The sequence below is a fragment of the Vulpes lagopus genome, chromosome 11, assembly GCF_018345385.1.
Source record: "Vulpes lagopus strain Blue_001 chromosome 11, ASM1834538v1, whole genome shotgun sequence".
Lineage (NCBI taxonomy): Eukaryota > Metazoa > Chordata > Mammalia > Carnivora > Canidae > Vulpes > Vulpes lagopus.
The window spans coordinates 89,878,386-89,901,098 of NC_054834.1; the positions used below are offsets into that span (position 1 = coordinate 89,878,386).

General features: G+C 35.3%; 1 protein-coding gene across 2 annotated transcripts in view; it reads left to right on the plus strand.

Annotated features, from left to right (window-relative positions):
* The window catches only part of LOC121471826 (sodium channel protein type 2 subunit alpha), a 209,607-nt gene that overhangs the window by 119,862 nt on the left and 67,032 nt on the right, over positions 1–22,713 (plus strand). The window contains exons 1-7 of one of the 2 annotated variants that reach the window (XM_041722668.1): positions 4,332–4,421; positions 6,040–6,357; positions 7,221–7,339; positions 18,032–18,121; positions 19,235–19,363; positions 19,939–20,030; positions 20,916–21,188. In XM_041722668.1, coding sequence (XP_041578602.1) covers positions 6,091–6,357; positions 7,221–7,339; positions 18,032–18,121; positions 19,235–19,363; positions 19,939–20,030; positions 20,916–21,188 — 970 coding nt within the window. In that variant the 5' untranslated portion in view covers positions 4,332–4,421; positions 6,040–6,090. Of the gene's footprint in view, positions 1–4,331; positions 4,422–6,039; positions 6,358–7,220; positions 7,340–18,031; positions 18,122–19,234; positions 19,364–19,752; positions 19,845–19,938; positions 20,031–20,915; positions 21,189–22,713 lie in introns of those variants that run through there. The other variant, XM_041722667.1, reaches the window with a different exon arrangement.

A 22,713-nucleotide genomic window follows, 5' to 3' on the forward strand; every position in this document is an offset into this window, starting at 1 on the left:
CACTGAATATTATTTCCCAGGGATTATCATGATCATGATAATATTGGTGTGCATATCTGTTAAGGAAAAAAATAATATTTAAAAATATAACAGTCATTTAAAGGAATGCCTATACTTTTATAAAGTGAATGAATATATGAATATAAAACACTGCAAATAAGCTTTTTCATATTGGAACTAACCCTGGCATTGAAAGAAAAATGACGGTTTATCTGAATAGTACATACTGAGCCTAGATCTTTCACTTTCTATTATGTTCTGTTCCTAATCTACAGTGGCAAACACGTAAGTCTGGTTATTCAGAACTTTTTCCCTTTTATGGAAATTGTTAGTTACAGAAATGAGTGAGTGGATTGAGGTTAAAGAGAGAACGATATGTAAAAACACAGTAAGTGACCATCAAAAAGTTCCTGAAAAAATAGATTGAAATCTATGGATCAAGGAAACTAGAAAGTCCAAAAATAAATCTTCAGATAACAGTCAGCAAATCTTTTCTTAGTTTATGTTTCCAGCATTATTGTAATGTACTGAAGAAGACCAGAACTTAGTTGTAAAATTGGATTAAAAGATAACTTTCAGAAAGACATTTTTTAGTCTTTCTCAGCTTTCTTGGGTAAAAATCCTCTAAAGTTTTTGAGCACTTATCCACAATCATTAATTATAATATAAATTATTATATAATTATTTTCTTGTCTGTGAGATTAAGTAATCCAATTTTTTTTAAGTATAAGTTGAACCTGAGAGTACTTATTGTTATAAAGTGATTCTTAGTGGAAAGAAATTAGAGTCATATGTTATTTTTACTACATGTCTTTGTTTTATTATTACTCTATCTTTCATATAACTCTATTATTCTTGTAAGTGTCAACATGCATAATAACATGTCTTCTTTTATATTTTATTTTAGAAAATTAATGTTCCTCTTTTATAAGTGAGACAAAATTTTAAAAGAAGGCATTGAAGGCAAACAAATGTAATCAGAATTTAGAAATCTAATTCTTAATATCCGTTCCTTTTTGACTACTTAAAATAATATTGTTTGCCTTTCCAATTACTTATGGGTCTTCTAAATATAATGTCTGGACTTAAAAGTTGTAATATAAAATCACCTGCTTGCAAAGTAATACAACTGAGTGAAGTTCAAAAACTTCATATAACATGCCATTTAGAATTCTCATAAAATGTCAGTTTGGTATTAACAAGAACAAATGGAAGAAAAACTAATGTGAAAGCTCTCTGAAAACTTAATCCTGGGGAATCAGAAAAAAGAGACTACGATTTTTATTTCAAATCTATATTGCATAGAAGTACTTTTGAAATTGAAAAACTTTTCAGGTGTTGCTCATCATATATCTTTGATATTTTGGTAGAACATCCTGTGTTCCCCCTTTTAAATATCCTAAGACACATTCACTAGCTAGGATCAATGAGACAGGAATGAGTGACCCTACAAGTAACACAATATCAAATAAACTGCACATTACCTTGGTGTTCCTGATAGCAAGCGGCTCCTGGAAGAGGCTGGAGAAGCATTGCATAATGGTTAGGCACATGGATTCCGTGACCACAGAGCATGAGTTCAAATTCTGACACTACTACTTTCAACTGTGAGAACTTATTCATGCTGTGAATTATTTATCCTCTTGATACATCAGTTTCCCCATGTTTTAAATAGAGATAATCATAGCATCTATTTCATTAGGTTGTTGTAAGAATTAAATGGGTTTTATAGTTCTTAAGATAGTGCCTGACAAAAATAGTGCAGTATGTGTTATTATTATGGTCATCTCCCCCCAAAAATACACTTGGCAAATCACTGGTAAGTGTTTTGCCCCTTAATTTATTTTTTTAAATTAGAATCTTGTTACACAAAAGCCTATTATTAAGCACATTTGTAAAGTGAGACCAGAATACTCATGTTTTCATTTGATAAAGGTAGCTAATGCTCATTACAGAGATTTGTGGACTATATGATTACAGTAGGACAACTTATTTTGGGGAAAGAATCTTCTAACTTTCTTGCCTGGCTTCTAAGTCTTTAAGGTGGTGTACGCAGAAGATATATTTTTCCTAATGAATATGGTAAAGTTAGCAAATATGCTATATATATGCTAGAAAATATCTTGTTTGTATGTATATATATATATAGCATATTTGCTAGCTTTACCATTTTCATTAGAAATAACAATATATATATCTTCTGACATTTATAATATTACCAAGTATTGAAGCATTGCAGATATGACCAGTATGTGACTACAGTACACACTTACTTGTTTTTGTTGATAAGCATCCATCTACCCCATATCCTGTGATAGTATTCCAACTCCACTATTGAGAAATATTCTTACACCACTACCACAATCTTACACCCCTATCACAGTTCCTAGGGTAAGGCATTTGCTTTGGGGTAGGCCAATCAAAGCATAAAGCACAACATTACCTCGGACTGAGTGATTACTTCAGGGATGGGCGTGTGACCCAGCTGGAGCCAGTGAGATGCAATGAGAGTTTTTCTGGGTCTTTATTCCTATGGGACTTAAGTCCGGGAGGTTGGGAGGCTGGAGCTGCTATAGCACCTTACTATAATAAGGGATGAATATCTAGAAAAGCTATCACCATGAAAGTCAAAGCCAAAGGATGCAGCATAACTAAGTGCTGGTAATGTCAGCTGTGCACCAGAATCATTCCATACCCAAAGCTACCTCTAAACAATAAACCTTCAACTAATGAATTTCCTTTTCCTTCCATCCTTTCCTCTCTCCCTTCCTCCCTCCCTCCCCTCCTCCCTTTCTCTTTCTTTCTTTTAATTTTTATTTATGGTAGTCACACAGAGAGAGAGAGAGAGAGAGGCAGAGGCAGAGACACAGGCAGAGGGAGAAGCAGGCTCCATGCACCGGGAGCCCGACGTGGGATTCGATCCCGGGTCTCCAGGATCGCGCCCTGGGCCAAAGGCAGGCGCCAAACCGCTGCGCCACCCAGGGATCCCTCTTTCTTTCTTTTTTCTTTCTCAAGCCAGTGTGAATCATTCTTTTGTCTCTTATAACCAAAAGAGACGTGCTATGGGACGCCTGGGTGGCTCAAGGGTTAAGTGTCTGCCTTTGGCTCAGGGTGTGATCCTGGAGTCCCAGGATTGAGTCCCACATCAGGCTCCCTGCATGGAGCCTGCTTCCCCCTCTGCCTGTGTCTCTGCCTCTCTCTCCCTGTGTCTCTCATGGATAAATAAATAAAATCTTTAAAAACAAAAAACAAAAAAGAGACCTGCAAGAGTGATTAAAAAACCATTTTTGGCTCTATCTTCTCTATGCTCAATTCTAACAAATACATTTTCTAATGAAAATTATGAAACTAGAAAATATGCAAGATATAATGATTTAATACTTAGGATTTTTTCTGGTTATAATTGGTACCACTGCCTGATTTTTATTTTTCATTTCACAGATTTTTGGTGTCAGACTTTCAGTTTGAATCCTGTGTGTATGATCTTAGGTGACTCTATCGCTTGTGTATTTCCCTTCTTCAGTTTTCAAACCAGGATCGTGAAAGTGTTTATTTGATAGGATTGTGGCGAGGATGAAACGATATGATGCATAGAGACGCGTTAGCTCAGTCAGTGACTGGCACATAGTTAAGTCCTCAGATCATGACTATGTCATTAATCGAAAGACTGGCACTCGGGATTTCACTGGCTTTTCAGTTTTCTTCTGGTTGCCTTGTCAGCCACTAAGTTAAAATACTGATATCCCATCAGGGTAATTTTATTTCTAGAGAAAGTTTATTTGTGTGGCACAAAGACCATCTCTTTGTTGAATTAGCAAAGCACTTATTGGATTTCAGACACTCTGGGGCTGAGGCTAATGTTAAATTCCACTGTATGTAAGACTTTCATTAATATAATTGCTTTTTTATGAATTTTTATTTTTACCTTTCAGTATTTACTCTCCTTTTTCTACTCTTAATTTGAATTATCTGTATTGATTGATTGATTGCTGGTTTAGCAAATAAAGAGCATGAACAGAAGCTTAATCTGTTAGCAAAGTTAATGATTGAAATCAGCAGAGTCTTAGCATTTTGTTCTAAGAAAAGCCTGTGAGAAATCAGAGTTCCATTAGCGAAAGCCTTGGGCTGCCTGAAGCACAGGGCTCTGTGTACACACACTGTGAGGGTTTCTCTTCACAGTCCCCCGCCCTCTAGTGGTAGTTATAATAATGCCATTTTGTAGTCCCCAAACAGGAAATGCCTGTTCTTACTTCAGTTACCAGAATCCTTTTACAGGAAGTTAGGTGTGGTCTTTGAAGGAGAATTTAAAAAAAAAAAAAAAAAAATGAAAAAATGAAAAAAAGAATGATGGAATTTTAGCTGCAGTCTTCTTGGTGCCAGCTTATCAATCCCAAACTCTGGGTGTAAAAGATCCTGCAGGGGTAATGTTTTAATATTCTTATTATGCTTATTCTCTGTGATGCTTCTCTACCTTTACAGTAGAATCCTTGGGGGAATCTGCAGAGGACCACTTTCATTTTGAAGCTGCTGGCTGCATGTTTTAGCATGTCTCTTCTATTAAAGCATCCAGGCATGGCAGTTTCCTCCCTGGAGTATGCATAGACCTTCTTCGTGCCTATGTCTGTCAAGGCATGAGGGTCTCTAGGGATGGATGAGGTAAATGAGGGATGTGTTGGAGGCAGTGTGGTACTGAGAGGGCAGTCTGCTAGCTAGTGGCTGAAAGGTCCTAGTCTACTTAAAAAAATGTAGAAACGGTAGAGTACCTTATGTTATTTTAAATTTCCCTGTTTGATCTAGCATATGCTACAGAAATGATCCGGATATTAATGCATTTACTCTTCAAAAAGGCACTTCATATAATTAAATGGAAATTCTCATTCCTGTAGGATGGGGCTTACAGTGGATTGATATTTTAAAAAGAAGGGAAAATAGATAAGTGGTTGAATACAGATGACATTCAGGAGTTAAGGTTTTGGTTGTATGATTTCAAAAATCATAGAAACTCTTGCCACTGGTTCAGAGATAACATTTGGAATGATTGGTGTGCTCTGTTAAGTTATATATGCTAGTCCAGTGAGATATGATTAGAATACAGTGAACCTCCATTTATATTATGACAAAGACCAACAAAATAAGAGTTTGTTTAAAAGATAAACTGTCTTAAACTTGGTATTTTTTCAAGCCTAAATATGCTATTTAGATTTTTACGAAATGGGCACTATTCGAGAAAATGAACTATTTCTACAGTATTTCCTAAGTACTGCAAATTTGTTAATTTAAGAAGCAATTATACTAGGTAGCAGCAGGTTGCTAAGCCAGAGGGGTCCAAGATCCAGACCTCTGACGTGGATGACTTCCTGCCCAGTTTGGCAGGAGCTGGATCCCTCCCTGTGCAGCTTCCGAGCAGTTCCAAATGTAATCGGGCATCCCCCACTCCTTCCTGCTCCTTTGCTTTCAAGCAGTATCTACCTATGTTTCCAGAGCCTGGCATTTCAGGATTTCCAGAGCTCTTTCCCCAGGTGCGTTGATTTTGAATAAGCTATTAAAGGTATAAAAGTAGGCCAAAAAGAATGGGAAAAAAATGGAGAAGTACATGCAAGATCCTTGCATAGCCCAGGTTCTATAATTTTGGGTGATTATTCATCTCTTGTTTTGGATCTCTGATATTTTTTCAGAAGGGATGCTGAAAAAGATGGCTGCCAAAATAGTCACACAAGTGAAACAGCAAGCACAAACCAGTATCCTCCATTTCCGAGCTCTGAATTGGATATTTTCACTTAAAACATTTTGGGAGTGGGAGACCAGATTACCTCATAGGCATCTACTGAATGTGAAAGACAGATCTCCATGCAAGCAGATGAATGCATGCATGAGAATTCCCTAAATACAGCTTCCTTAGTAAAATATTGCAGACAGCTTGGTTTATATGTTTTATCTCAATATCATGTAATTACCACAGCTAACCTTTTATCCTAACGACTGTTGCTTCTCTCTTTCTCTCTCTCCCTCTCTCCCTCTCTCTTTCTCTTGTTTCCATAGCACTTTCTTATGCAAGGAGCTAAACAGTGATTAAAGGAGCAGGATGAAAAGATGGCACAGTCAGTGCTGGTACCACCAGGACCTGACAGCTTCCGCTTCTTTACCAGGGAATCCCTTGCTGCTATTGAACAACGCATTGCAGAAGAGAAAGCTAAGAGACCCAAACAGGAGCGTAAGGATGAGGATGATGAAAATGGCCCAAAGCCAAACAGTGACTTGGAAGCAGGGAAATCTCTTCCATTTATTTATGGAGACATTCCTCCAGAGATGGTGTCAGAGCCCTTGGAGGACCTGGACCCGTACTATATCAATAAGAAAGTGAGTTTTTAGTCAAGTTGTCTTTTCTTCCCCTACTTCCTAATTGGTTCTGGGTTAGACCCACGGATGTCTGGTGAAGAATGATGTGCCTCCTCCCATTTGTCTGAAGCATCACTAGGATGCTGGGTGGGCTTGAGGATGTAATGGACCCATTATCCTACAAGTCATTCATTTGAACCTACATTCCCAGGACAAAAAGAACTGAAGAGGCATCATGCAGTTGAGGAACTGAGTAAGGGCAACAGTCTATTTACGTTACAGTGTGATGAAGCAAAAAGTAAAACAAGAGTTATATTCTCTTTCCAGAAGTTGTATTTAAATTCCTTTTTATGATCTCAAGCACTATATAAGTTACTTTGATTGGCAGCAGGATTATGCCTTTATACCATAGACTTTGCCTTTTCCACAGCTCTCTGCAGAAGAAAATAATAGTAGGTGACTTAAGTAACCCCAAAGAAGCTCATCCCAAAGTACACCTGGAAAACTCTGAAGTTCTCATGAAAAATTTTTATCAAAATGAAGAAGTAATCAAAACCTCATTTTTAAAGCTTTTTGTGAATTATAAATATAGTTTTAAATACTGATATCAAAACTTGATAAAAGGTGCTACGAATTCGTATGTTATTGACTACAAGTTTTTTTTCTCCTTTAAATCCTCATGTCACTTACCAAATTTAGGAAAGTTAATAGCACACAGGGAGAAAAAGCACCTATCATCATGTTGTATGTTGGTAATTAGTGTATTTCTACAGGATTTTATAAGGGAAAATTTTAAATGATGATCTCCACCTTTTCTTAAAATGTTCTTAATTTTAATATTAAGATCCTAAATTCTGTTTTATGTGTTGTGTTTTCTTTTTCAGACATTTATAGTATTGAATAAAGGGAAAGCAATCTCTCGATTCAGTGCCACCCCTGCCCTGTACATTTTAACTCCTTTCAACCCTATTAGAAAATTAGCTATTAAGATTTTGGTACATTCATATCCTTTTTTCAAATAGTTATTCATTATGATTTTGTTCTTTGACTGAATTATTTAGCTGGGAATTTAAATATATATATATATATATATATATATATATATATATATATATATATAATATGTGTATGTGTGGTTGGCAATGTTATGTGCTCTTTTTTTTTTTCTTTCCTCTTACTCAACAGTTAGCATATTGCAAATGGGATCATAGGTAAGTGAACCTCTTTTCCTCATCTTCTAGTAAATCTCCTTTTCCTGACTTACTGCATCTTTTTTCTGTCCTCTTCTGCTTCCTTCTGAATTGCTTGCTACATCTAAGACTTCTTCATTCATGTTAATCATGTTGCCAGGGTCTCCTTTTACAAGTCTTCATATTTTACAATGTTTTGCAATGGGTGAAATCCATGAGCTAATTTTCCTTACTGCTTTAACATTTGGAAAATATGTACATGATCTGAATTGCACAATTTTATATCTTTTTGATCTGAGTTGTACTAATTTCTGCTTTTTATTTCAGAATTTGAAAGCTTTGAATTAGTAAATGCTTACAGTTGTGATTGTATACATACTAGCCTTTCAGATATTTCTCCAAATTTTTTCCCCAACAGCATCCCACTGATTTTCTATTTTCTTTTTCTTTCTTTTCTTTTCTTTTCTTTTCTTTTCTTTTCTTTTCTTTTCTTTTCTTTCTTTCCTTTCCTTTCCTTTCCTTTCCTTTCCTTTCCTTTTCCTTCTTTCCTCCCTCCCTTTCTCCTTCTCTCTCTCTTTCTTTCTCGCTTGTTCCTGCATTTTATTCAAGTCACAGGTTCTGCTACAACTGTCTCTCTCCAAAGGCTTATTGTCTGTCAAACCGTATACATCCTTGTTTTATTCTTCATTCTCCTTATTGAAGTAGCCACTTCCTAGAAATGAGGTTGATGACGTGTTCGTGGGAGATGCTAATTTTATTTACTCCTAAAAGTTAAATAGAGTAGTTGTGAATGAGAGGTTTTATTTTAGGTGAAGGGCAGTAGTTTGACTGACAGCCAGCCCTGGGAAAACCAAGGAAGCAAAGATTTAGAAGACTGGGGATATGCTAGGCCGGGGCATTTACAGGAAGAATGCTTAAATCTTGGGATGAGGATTGATATGCATCAGGAACCAGAGGTAAGGTTCTTTAAGGGGAAACAAATCTAAACAGAGTCTCAGAGCAACTTTTAACATTGTTTCATCTTTAGAAAGAGTCATTGTCTGGAATTCTGAGACATGATCAGGCCAGGGATTCCATGACATGGTAAGACTTTTGGTGTAAAAGCCCACTTCCTCCAAAAGTTCAAGAAAATGTTTGAATTAAATAAAGTGAAGAATTCAAGATGTGGGATAAGCTTGGTACAGGGATCTCACTTCAGTTTTGGGTGGAGGGGCTGTAAATCATGTTCCCAGACTTGCCAGGCAGTATGGTAAATGACATTTTTAGAAGCATGGCATTCTAGAATTCAGTCTCCCTTTAATATTCTAGTTCATTCCCCTTCCTACCCTATGTCCTTTACATAGACATCAACATATTTTAATTGGATTATTTCCTTTATGCTTTAACATTTAATAATTTTTTTGTGAATTATCTAAAACAATAATATTTCCTTACTTCTCTTTTTTAAGAAAGAGAACCCAATTGTATGAGGTGTAAAAGTCTTTAAGTTAGCATTAGAATGAATAATAAAGTTGAGATTTAGATTTGAGTCTCCTGAATTATAAATTATGGTCTGTTACTATGTTTTGAGTATTTGTAATCTTTGCACTAAATAAATCTTTCCATGAATTATTTATTCTATTTTTAGATAACTGTATACCCTTTGTGTAAACATTATTTTTATATGAATTATGTGAAAACTCAAACATATGTGCAATTCTCTGTTCAGAGTAGATACTGGGAGAGTATGTATTGAATAAATAAGTGACTTATGAGTCAGAGGTTAGAAAATTAGATGCAAAACAATTAATAAAATAGGTTTGAATAGATCAGAAAAAAACTATTTTGTCCTGAGTCTGAGTGATGGGATAGAATTAAGACAGCCTAATATGAAAGAATTTTTGTTTTAAACCTATGTGGAGATCATGTATTTTTTTTAAATGTCATGAAAGCCATCATCTCCCTCCAAATAATCCTAGGGAGTTAGGGAACCCAGGAGTCCTAACTCAATACCCTTTAAAAAAAGAGACTCCCGGTGGAAGAGGCAGCTTTACAAGTTTTGATCAGAGGATCTGGGCATTAAGGACATACATACTTTATGATGTGGGGCTCTCTGAGAATCGAGATACAACTTGAATTTGAGGGTTTGTACTTGCTTCCCAGAAGAAAGAAAATCTTCATGGGGCAGAGTTGTTTGGAGGCCTGTAGTGATGTGAGTTGCAGCCAGGTTAACCTATTAAGATTTGCTAAAGTGAACCATACGACACTTACAAATGGCTGATAAGCCACAAAATTTCTTCCAATGTAGAAAAAGCAGATGTTTAAAAATCTCTAATTTCCTGAATTAAAATATTATATTTCAGGTATTTCATCTTGGAGTAAAGATATAGAAAAGAAAAAGCACACGGACTAAAACTCTAAGATAAATTCTTCAAACTTTTGGCGATAGTGGCATACTTAATGGGAAAGTCTAGTTAACTTTGATGTGTTCAATATTGTAGGGTTTGCAAGTGATTCTGCTAGTGATTTTGTCTTTTATTCTTCCCAACACAAGCCCTATGCTCAAATCCTGGTTTTCTGACTTCAAGCACATGCCTTTTGCTGTAAGGTAAAAATGTTTGGAGATGGTGATGGCAGGCTTGGCCACAGTTAAGAGGTCATTGTGCATTTATTACCATTAATTTATAAACCGGAAAATTCCTATTTGCAATAAATAAATTTGTATTTTAGGCTTAACGTCTCTATTTCCAAAGAAAATCCTGTTTTGTTTCTTAAGAGCTGTTATCTTCATTAGGAGCTGTTGAATATCAAATTAGCTTTGTTTCATGACTTTGGCAGAATGAGAAGTTATACTTATGCTTACTATATTTGTGCCAGGGTGTGTTTTGAAAACTGAAAATGTTTTTGATATGCCTAATATCTTGTTTTGCTAGTTAAATAAAATATGGCTATATTTTCTAGATAGTAAAAATTTAAAAATTATCCACATTCCTTATCAGAGTTTTAAATGTGTTTCATGTCATTTTTGTTATTTTAGCTTAACGTGCATATTCCCCCTTATTTTGCATTTGTTACTCACTCATTTGTTCATTTGCAAAGATTTATTAAGTACCTAACATATGGTAGGTGTTCTTCTAAGCACTGGGATACAACACTGAACAAAATAAAGTTTCTGCTTTCATATAGTTACATTCATGTATATGTATGTGTGAGAGACTAGAAAGATGAGAAAAATAAAGTCATTTGTCAGCTAGTGATAAGAGCTATTAAGAAAAATAAAACTTTGTAAAAAGAGAAGAAGGCACAAGGTATTATTTTAGATCAGAGAAGTCCTCTCTAAAAAGATGCCATCTGAGTAGAGAGCTAAAGGATGGGAGAGAGTTGAGACAAGGAAATCTAGGGAAAAGGTAAGTGTAAAGAGAATAGCAAACGTGAAAGCAAAATATAAAGATAGAAGTACAACTGGTATGTTCAGCAAGGAGTTCAGAGTGCCTGGGGTGAAGTGGGAAAGGCAGGGTATAGTAGGATCTGAGGTCAGTGAGAGTGGAGGGCAGGGGCTGCAGTTGTAGACCGTGATGAGGACAACAAAGTCACTCTGAATGAGATGCAGAGTGATGGTTGAAGGATTTCCAGCAGAAGGATATCATGACCCGACTCACATTTTATAAATACTGCTCTGGCTGCTGCAAGGATAACAGACTGCACGGAGGGAAAGGTTAGGAGCAAGAAGATTGATTGGGGACCTTCTGCCATTATGAAGCGGAGGGATGCTGGTTGCTTGGACTATGGTAGAAACAATGAGGGTGGCAAAATGGCATGGAACTTAGATGTGTTTTGCAGAAGAGCTGACAAGATTTTCTGAGCAATAGGATTAGATTTGAATGTGTTTTTGAGATGGCTGTTAGATATTCAGTGGGAGGGCTGAGTACTTCGACAGAAATGCAAGTCTGGAGTTCAGGAAAGGGTTGGGCTGGAGATAAAACTTTGGGAGACATCAGTATTTAGATGGCATTTAAAGTCATAACAAAGATCTGTGACACTCCAAATCACACAACTAGTGCAGACTGCCTGTCATTCACACAGAATAGGAAAATGAAAAACAGCTTTTGGTGTCAGAAAACCTGGATTCAGACTCCACCTCTGAGATTTACCTGTTGCTCCATGACCTCGGGCCAGGGTATTACAACTGTTTTGAATCTCAGTTTATCCATCTATAAAATTTGGATTAAAATTTATACATTAATAATAATGAAATGTATGATAAGTACCTGGCATCATGACTAGCACCTAGTAGGTACTTGATAAATTGTTGCTATGATAGCTGTAGTTTGTTGTAGTAGACAATTTTAACAGCAACTGCTGTAAGATTTGTAAAGGAAAACTCTCACATTGCCCAGGAATTCCACAAAGAATTCTGTATAAATCACTACTTTCACTACTTTAAAAATGTTTATATGACACCAGGGTTTGGAGCTGTCAGTGACCAAAACACAATGTGATTGTACAACTTTCTCATTTCTCGGACAATTTGAGTCCCAGGCCTGTTTACTCCCTCTCTAAGGCTACATTTTATGTCAGTGGCAGAGCTGATACTTCAGACCAAGTCTTCTCATCCTCAGCCCAGTGCTCCTTGCATTTTCCACCCAACAGAAGAAAACTCTCAGGTATAATGTCCTAGGTGCATTGCCACTATTGCTGTCTGTATGCATTCCAAAGGTTATTTTCAGTGGCTTCAACTTACTAATTCATTAAATAAGAAGTAGGCTTTTTAGTCATTCCAAAATGATATGGTGTCCATGTAGAAATAAAAAAAGTTCTGGCTTTCCCTACAAAGAACTGTGTAGGCTTGTAGGAGAGGAGAGGGAACAACCTACAATATCCATTTCCCCTGCTCTTAATGCTCAAAAGTCATCACGTGATGTCACACAGTTAGGAAGATGGTTAGGCATAGAATTAAACAGCTCAAGAGTTAAAAGGATGTATATAACATTTAGTTAATATTTCTGCTAGCTTGGAAATATGTACTGATAGGTGGAAACAGGTCTAGCCTACTCTGCTTTGAATTTTCCATTTTTATGTTAACAAAAACAAAACTCTAATGTTAAATTGCTTTCTCCCTTTAGTTTAGAGTTAAAGAATACCTCAGCAACATCCTTAGGATATTATATAACATTACAAAGTCCCTGGACAGACTCCCAAACAATGACTGACCCTTCTTTAAGAATAATAAAGAAATGCCCTCCATGTTATACTCAATAAACAAATGATTAATGATAATAAAAAGAACTGTATCCTCTAAGGGAAGCATTAGTCCTATATTTACATAAGAAAACTGAACATCCTAGAATTAAGCAACTTGCTAAAATAGTTGGTAAAAGATGCATCTGGCCTGTCCTTCAAGTGCTTTATGGTTTTTTAAAGATTTTATTTACTTATTTGAGACAGAGAGACAGAAATAGTGAGAGAGAACATGATCCAGGAGAGGGAGAAGCAGGCTCCCTGCTCAGTCCAGGATGCTGGGATCATGACCTGAGAGGAAGGAGACGCTTAACTGACTGAGCCACCCAGGTGCCCTCCTTCAGTGCTTTAAAATATTTTAAATATCGGGTTTCATGTCAAAGGTTACATAAACCATATTTGGTATAAACTGGAAGTTTTTTTCATCATATACATGCAGGAAATATTTTATATTTGCCAAATGACAGTACCAATCAAAGGTTAACACATTTTTATTAATTCCTGTCATAAATAAATTAATAGATTAAAAGAGCCTTTTTTCCTGAAATTATTTAAGGTTAATCTTCCTCTATTTTATTTTATATACCCAAGCTCTTAAGGAAATATTGTTCTGGGATACATTATTTTGAAAAAATAGACTTTGTTGGGACACCTGGGTTGCTCAGCGGTTGAGCATCTGCCTTTGACTCAGGGCGTGATCCCGGAATTCCCAGAATGGAGTCCTGCATCAGGCTTCCTGCATAGAACCTGCTTCTCCCTCTGCCTATGTCTCTGCTTCTCAATCTGTGTCTCTCATAAATAAATAAATAAAATTATAAAATATTTTATATATAAAATATATATATATATATATATATATATATATATACTTTGTTAATGTCTTGGCCTATATATTTAGAAAACAATGTAGGATTTACATATTTTATTACTAGTTCTTGCCTCTTGAAATCTGTCTTGATGTGGGGTTTCTGTGCTTTTTCAACATGTGGTATCACCAACACATAATCCATACCTACATCTTTTTGGTACCTGTATATTTATTATGATTATCTAAAACCATACAAAAGTCTACAAAAAGTCGTTAACCAAATTCCAGGAATTTTAAAAGTATGTGACTGATAAAACTAATCCACAGTGATTTTTAAAAGTTGATGAATTCTGATACACAACCTATTTAGAGATACCTATTAAATAAAAAGCTATTTATAAAAAAAGATAACTGTAGTTATCACTTATTTTCTTTTAAAAACAAAATAGTTTTATTTGCTTTCCTTTCCAGAATGTCTGTCAGGATCTTTAACTTAAGTATATTTTTATTATTAAAAGGATAGTAGGGGATCCCTGGGTGGCGCAGCGGTTTGGCGCCTGCCTTTGGCCCAGGGCGCGATCCTGGAGACCCGGGATCGAATCCCACATCAGGCTCCCGGTGCATGGAGCCTGCTTCTCCCTCCGCCTGTGTCTCTGCCTCTCTCTCTCTCTCTGTGACTATCATAAATAAATAAAAAAAAAAATAAAAAAAAAATAAAAAAAAATAAAAGGATAGTAATGCAATATGGAAAATTCCCGTTTGAGCATAAATACTTCATTAATTGTAACTTATAGGACAATAATCAGTCTATTGCTTAATAATATTGAAATTTATATATTAACTTCATTATATATTATTAAATTCTACCAATATAAAGAGTAAATCTTTTTTAAGGGTCATAAAACCATGACTCAGATCATTATGTGACATAAATCCCATGAGGTTATTAATTTCCACCTATGTTTGCCTTCTGTTCTCTTTCAAAAAACGAAGTGCAGAAACTTGTGTATTCAATATACATGAAGACAAATTTCATGCTGTATTTTTATCCCATATCAATCAATCCTCAAAAATCATTAAAAAGGAAAAATGTCATTCCATTTAGTAGTAAATGAGTTGCAAATTTTATTTCATTCAGTAGTCAACTGTGCAAAATGGCAAGGATTTAGTGGGGGAATACTATAGACATGGTGTCTGCCCACAAAGCTGTCTAGTAGAAGAAAAGATCAGCATTAAAATTAGTCATTGGAAGGATAGTATAAGATGCTATGGGGATATATAACTGGTAGACCTAAACAGGTGATTTATTGTGGTGAATAACTTTCTATGAGAAATATTTTTTCAAAATGAGTACTAAAAAATAAGTGTAAGTTGGCTATAGTGCAGTAGAGAGCATTTGTAGGGAGAGGAGGTGGCATTTGCAAAGACTCTTAGTTGAGAAAGTGAATATTTCATTAGATGCTGTAAAACAATTACAGTAACATAGAAGAATGCAATTAAGAGTAAAGAATACAAAAAAAAAACAAGTAAAAAATACAAAACTAGAGGAGTAGACAGGGGTCATACCTTCTACAGTCTAGACTGTGTTAGATTATCATCCTCAGAATAGTGGAAAGCTATTGAAATCATCCAAATTGCATTTACACGGGTCATTTTGGCACAGGATGCAGAATGGATCAAAAAGAACTAAACCTGGATTCAGAAAGACCAGTTTGAGGGAAACTGCAATAATCTAAGTTATACTTGGTGGCACTGGATTTTTTAGTGATAGGAGGATGCAAAAGTGTACTGAATCCAGTGATAACCAAGAATTGACCGATAGAATTGACAGATTTTAGTGCTAAATTGGATGCAGAGGTTTAGGGAGAGAGAAAAATCTGGGATTGCTTCCTGGCTGGATCATGGAATATTTTATAAGATACAGGGATTCAAAGAGCAGTATGGAGGGTCGGGGGGAAGGATGAGATGAAAAGATTTTTACCTTAGTTTTAGAACTCAAATTCTTCTAAATGATTAAAGTATCAATGAGATATATAGTACAGATGCCTTTTGAACACTTGATTGTGGAGAGTTGAGCAGACGTCTAACCTTGAGAGAAGTTGTTGAGATGGTGGCTACATAAATGGTACTTGACTCTGTTGATGAACTCTGCTAGGATGAATATAGCAGGAGAGGGGGGAAATGGCTGAGATATCATATCTCCTTTTTTAAAGGGAATTGCAACATTTCAAAGGATGCAAAGAAATTGTTGCCCACGAGGCATGAGGAAACCAGGGAATTAGGACTTCAATAAAGGGAAGGGAAGAAAACATAATGAAAAAGGGAAGAATCTTCCTTGCTGAATACTGCTGAGAGAGCAAGTCAAATAAGAACTCAAAATTGACCTTTCCTTTAGTGAAAAAATATAAAGACTCTACCATCTTTAGATAGAAAAGCTAGTAGACTGAAGATGTACTGGGTACATGAGGGCGAGAAAAGATAAATGGCTCTTTCAAGAAGTTTGGCTGTGAAATTGAGGAAAATTTGGGCTATAAGTAACTTACAGAAGATTCAATGTTGGGAGAAAGTCTGCCCTCCCCCAAGATAAAAGAGGCTTAAGCAAGCTTATATTGATAGGAAGTTCCCAATAGTGTGGGAGATACTGAACCTAAGAGAAAAAAAGTGATGAGATTTCTGAAGTATTCTGGAAAGGAAGAAGGTGTCCAGAGTATGAGTGGAGGCATTGAAAAATTACCCCATTGAAACAGGTGGGAATAAAGAATAGGTCCTGAAGCTTCCAGAGAAGTTTATTAGCTTGGGGATGGGAAATAGAGACCTGGCAGTCTGATGCTATCTTTTCTTTCAGTGAGTAGGAAATAAGGACATCAGCTTCAGGTGGGAAGGTGGGGTTGGGGGAAGGGTTGGAGATCAGAGAGGATTAGAGAATTGGAATTGTGTTTGCAGAGGGTAGGAGATGGAGCTAAGTGGAGAAATACAGGACTGTGTAGAGGACTGTGGGGGTTCAGAACCATGTATTTTTAGAATGGTGCCAATCTGCCAAAGGGAGTTGTTTTCTCCCGTAGGACCTAGCAGGCCAGCAGACGGAGAAGATCTTCTAGTTTTATATACTAATAGCAAATCATCTTGAATTTTTTTTACTTTTATTTCTAGCAATTAAGAAAAAGTAGATGTTTCTTCTTCCAAATGGTGTTTTTTTTCCCTAAAGTGTTCTCTAGGTGCTAGTGCCCTCACGTGGCTGATCCACATCATTCACTTAGGACTGTTTTTATGTGGATGCATTGGAACAAGCTGAGAAGTAAGCAAGTACCTTCTGTCACTGTTAGTAAAAATGAAAAATGAATTACTTTGACTAAAGGCAGTTGTAGATGCAAAGAAATTTCCATTGTAGATTAATGCAGCATTGGCTACTCACTGTCCTATTTTACTGCACTTAAAATCATGTTACTATTTTGTTATGTGCCAGTAATGTGAAAATTTATAATAAAAATTAAGAGTAAGAAGGATTATAAATAGCATCTATTCAATTTCTGGGATTTGTATTATTGCGTTTGAGTTTACATTGATAAAGGTTGTGGTTTTACATAATTGCAACAGAATCTTTCTTATGCTTTTTCTTAACTCTGAAAGTTATTTTAATTATCTTACAGCTGAATATATTTTCTCTGAGTTTTCATTGTTTTTCAGTATAAAGGAAAGTGAAGGACATCAGCTCTATCTGCAAAGGCAAAGTGGGTACAGTGACACAAACCAGATGTTTGTTAAAAGTTATGTTCTTTATGATTCAGGAAGTTAGGAAAGCAATTTATTGAGCATCTTTCCTTTGCCAGGCACATTAAGCATAGGAGCTTTTGTGTATTTTAACTAATTAGATCCTCATAGCAATTCTGTGAAATGGTAATTTTTTTCTCACTTTTATAGTGAATTGAACCGAGTTTTAGGTACATTACAAGTAATTTGGCCACAGTTACAAAACCAAGACATGCCATCACTAATACCAGCCATCTTTTCTTACTATTTCAAATTTTATCAGCAATTACCATGTATTATACACTCAACTTAAAAAGGATCATATTAAATACATCCTACCAGAATGATCCTTATAATGGAATTATAATGAATTTAAGTGATCACTTAAATTCTTTTGTTGAATTTTTGTCGTGATTTACAGACACACTGAACTTGCAGCTTAGTAGTTAAGTTGAATCTGTCATTTAAAAAACTTAAATTGATAAATTATTTATCAATGACCCCATCTCTTTAATTACTAAGAAACCCCTAAAAAATGGCCTCAAAATAGTTGAGGGCTGGGCCTGACATTGCCTAAATATGTGGTTGTTGAATTACAGAAACGGAAAAGTTGGACTCAGGAATAAAATAATAGGGGCATAAAAGTTCTAAGCTTCATGATGTAAAAGGCATGGTGGGGCAAAAAGTAAGATTTTTCCATTGAATTTTGTCTTCCTTGACAATACTCTTCTACTTTATTCAATGTGCTCATTATGTGCACTATTCTCACCAACTGTGTATTTATGACCATGAGTAACCCTCCAGACTGGACAAAGAATGTGGAGTAAGTAGAAAATAAAAAAATATTTTTCAATACTGTAATCCCTTATTTTTCAAATTTACTATCTTGAAACTCCATCACTTTCTTTAGCAAATCATACTAGGTCCTCTACACCAGACAAGTTTAAACAATGATTCAAGATCATTTCAACCACTAATTTTCCATAGGACAAAGCTTGCAGTGGCTCATTCATTAACTCAAACTACTGTACTTGTTTGCCAATGTTTGTAGCCCTTTATCTTCTTTGTGAGTCTCATATTCTTTTGAATATCTTCAGTGATTACTAATATCCAATGATAAAAGTTATGCCTAGTTTGTCTGTTCTTTTTCTCATGGCTGTCACCTTTCTTTCTTTCTTTCTTTCTTTCTTTCTTTCTTTCTTTCTTTCTTTCTTTCTTTCTTCTTTCTTTCTTTCTTTCTTCTTTCTTTCTTTCTTTCTTTCTTTCTTTCTTTCTTTCTTTCTTTCTTTCTTTCTTTCTTTCTTTCTTTCTTTCTTTTTCTTTATTTATTTATTTTAGAGAGAGGGAGACAGAGAAAGAGAGAGAGAAAGAGAGCACCTCCAGGGGGAGGGGCAGAGGGAGAGAGAATCCTCAAGCAAACTTCCCACTGGGTGCAGAGCCTGATGAGGATCTTGATCCCACAACCTTGAGATCATAACCTGAGCTGAAATCAAGAGTGCAACTTTTAACCAACTGAGCCACCCAAGCGTCTCAGCTGTCACCTCTCTATCTTTTATTAGTATATATTTCATGGCACTTAATGATACATATTTTATTAAACACAATGCTTCATTAATTTAGAGGTTAATACCTATTTGCTTAAATCAGACCAATCCAGTATATTTCAGGTAATATCATCATATAGATATTATAAGCTATGTATATTTCAAATTAGTTAATGTAGCAAATACAATACTTGTTTACTCATACTCAATGAGAATGTCTTTTAGAATATGATGTTTCTTTTGCCTTAAAACTCTATCTAAGCTTACATCATAGGAAGATAGTACATACCCATATGGAAGCTTCTAATTTTTGCTTGTTAGATTTCCTTTAACACATGTACATGTCAATTACCTACTAGATCTTTAATGTGGGCTTGGCTATTTCCTCTCAGGTACACCTTTACAGGAATTTATACTTTTGAATCACTTATAAAAATACTTGCAAGGGGCTTTTGTTTAGAAGATTTCACATTTCTCCGGGATCCATGGAATTGGTTGGATTTCACAGTCATTACTTTTGCGTAAGTATCTTCATACATTTTCCATCCTGGAATAATAGATAATTGGTGGGAGCCTACACTATATTTCTTCTTGGTTGGCTTCCCTTGACAGATCAAGCATTTTTCTTAGTTTTCATGTGAACTTAGAATATTTTTCATCTAATCAAATAATGCACTTTGGAGAAATTAAGAATCTAGTAGTAAATTGTATAACTTTGGATTCAATTAGGACTGTAAAGTTGTAAAATAAAGTACCCAAGTAACATAGATAATGATTAAAGACAATTCCATTTTTCTCTTAATTGGGAAATCTGATGGCAACACTCATTGAAGTTGAAAAGGTCTTGATGAAAGACCAACATAGACTTAGATTTCCCGAAATTCTGAATAACTCTGATTTAATTCTACAGGTATGTAACAGAATTTGTAAACCTAGGCAATGTTTCAGCTCTTCGAACTTTCAGAGTCTTGAGAGCTTTGAAAACTATTTCTGTAATTCCAGGTAAGAAGAAACTGGTATAAGGTGGTAGGCCCCTTATATCTCCAACTGTTTCTTGTGTTTTGTTATTGTGTTGTGTGTGAACTCCCTATTACAGATACGTGACAGAGTTTGTGGATCTGGGCAATGTCTCAGCGCTGAGAACATTCAGAGTTCTCCGAGCACTGAAAACAATTTCAGTCATTCCAGGTGAGAGCTAGGTTAAACACCGAGGCTGACTTTACTGCATTGGTGCTACAATCTCAGCTTTTTGTGCATAAGCCTTTTGCTTGTCACACGTTGCAAAAAAATATGTAAAAAAAAAAAAAAAAGCAAGAATCAGGACATCATATTTTGGATGGATTTGATTCTTTGCTTTTACTTCTTGCTTTCTTTAAAACTGTTCTAAATCAGCCTTTGAGTTTAACGAGTCTTTGCATGAGGCATTTGCAGCAACAGGCTACATGGTTTGCATCCTGCAACATCAAGCTTTCCGCATAGAAGCTAAACTGTGAGGCGTTCAGACTGATGCAAATTTGACCATCTAGGTTGAAAACTGGTGATTTTCTTATCTGCAGATAAATGAAAGAGCAAGAGATAGCATGAGTGCTGCATGGGGCTCAGTTTTCAGATGTCTTCCTTTTTTAACCCATATTCAAACTTGCAGAATTCACAAGTATTTAACTTCATAATCCATTGACTTCAAGATTTCTTACTGCTTTATTCATATAGATTTTTCTAAAATCAATAAGAGGTTAGGGAGTAAGACATCTGCAAATACAAGCAAAATATTTACACAAGGTTGATGTTTAAGCATGAATAACAAAATCATTTCTTTTGCTCTGAGGGGTATTTGGAACACTTTCAGTTCATTTCCATTCATGGTTTTCTAATGAACATACAAGTTCTGCTTTCATTCATTTTCACCAGCTACAGGCTTTTCATGAAAATGTTATTTAGTCACAAACATTAAACTAATATTGTTGGCATTCTGCATGACATCTTTATTTTCCAGGACAAGCTCATGATGTTTTTTGTCAACAAAGTAGCTGTTGAATAGTATATTGACATTCCTCCCTCTGATTTTATTCATAGGCCTGAAGACCATTGTGGGGGCCCTGATCCAGTCGGTGAAGAAGCTCTCTGATGTAATGATTCTGACTGTGTTCTGTCTGAGTGTGTTTGCACTCATAGGACTGCAGCTGTTTATGGGCAACCTGCGGAATAAATGCTTGCAATGGCCCCCAGATAATTCTTCCTTTGAAATAAACATCACTTCCTTCTTTAATAATTCATTGGATGGGAACGGTACCATGTTCAATAGGACAGTGAGCATGTTTAACTGGGATGAATATATTGAGGATAAAAGTAAGATATACTTTTTTAACCATTAAGTTGTTTAGTCCTTTAATTAGACAAATACATATAGCAGGAAGTTGTCTCAATTTTAATGTGAACTAAATGACTTAACCAATTTAAGAAAATACATGTGATATGGAAATCAAATGATCCTTATGATAATGATATTTTGCTCCTTTTTCCTTACCTATCAGTCGTATGATAGAAGTTATCATTTGGAAATGCATTATCTTTTTCCTAAACCAGCATTGAAAGCAATACCATTTTGTGCTGTATTAACAAAAAAAAAACAAACAAACAAATAAAAACTTGGTAAGCATTGGTCAGGAAGGAATCCTCAGTCATTAGTAAATAAATCAGCAGTTTGAATGGTGTATTACATTGAAATGCATGGTTAGGAACACTGGAGAAAAATAACTTGGCCTTATTTGGTTGACTCACTATATGTATTGAGTGTGTATGAAATGCACTGGAAATAGAGAAATCATTCACCAAGATGGAAATAGGCATTTGAGTACTTATCAGAAAGTTAAGCAGTCCCAAATTATCCATTCGCTTATTGATGATGGGAAAGTGTAAACTCAAACTGTTATTGTAATTTATCTTTTCGATGTCAATCATTGTATTAGAGTCGTTTATCGGTATAGTTTGGTTTTATTTAGGAATGGACATAGACTTATGAGGCCATATACATCAGTATGATTTCTTATCGTTGAAGCCAGCCTCTCTGTCATTTGGATGTCTAAGTCCCTCCTTCTCCATGTGCAATTAGCTAACCAACTCCCATTGGTCTGCTGATTATCAGTATTCCACTGGGATACTTATTCTAAGGCATCCTTCATAGTTTTTAGAACCATCTGAAGTTTCATCCCATTTCAAATTGTTTTAAGAGTTAGTATTCTTATAAAGATTTCTATAACAGAGATTAAGATTCATCGGATAGTTTTCTTAAATTTCATTATTTATGAGGTTTCCTAATTATCAATGTTAAAATAGCAGCACAGTAACAATATTTGCACATTAATCTTTTCTCTATTTCTGATTATTTCCTTCAGATAAATTTCTATTGATAGAGTTTGGTTGTTGGGAGTGGGTATCAAAGGATATAACAAGAGTAAAGCTATGGAGATAGAGTGTCAGATTGCTCTAAAGAGAGATCATACCACTATATACTCCCTACGTCACTGATCATCTTACTGAACTCTCCCTAATATTGACTATTACTGTATTTTAAAATCTTTTGGTAGAAAGAAAAGTGCTCCTCTTGTTCCTTAAGTATTATTGCAGTAGAACTGTTAAACTATGTTTATTAGTATCATTAGCAAGTTTTATATTTCATAAAATGTGAATTATCTGTTGATTTTTTTACCCATTACTTCATCAAGTGATAGTAAATTTTGGAGAAATTCATATGAATTCTTTAATTTATAAAGCATGTTAACATTTTGTCTTTTTTGGGCAAATATATTTAGCTTGTTTTTCATCTTACTGCTTGTTTGTGATGCTTAAGTGATTTTATTTTTTAGGCAACATA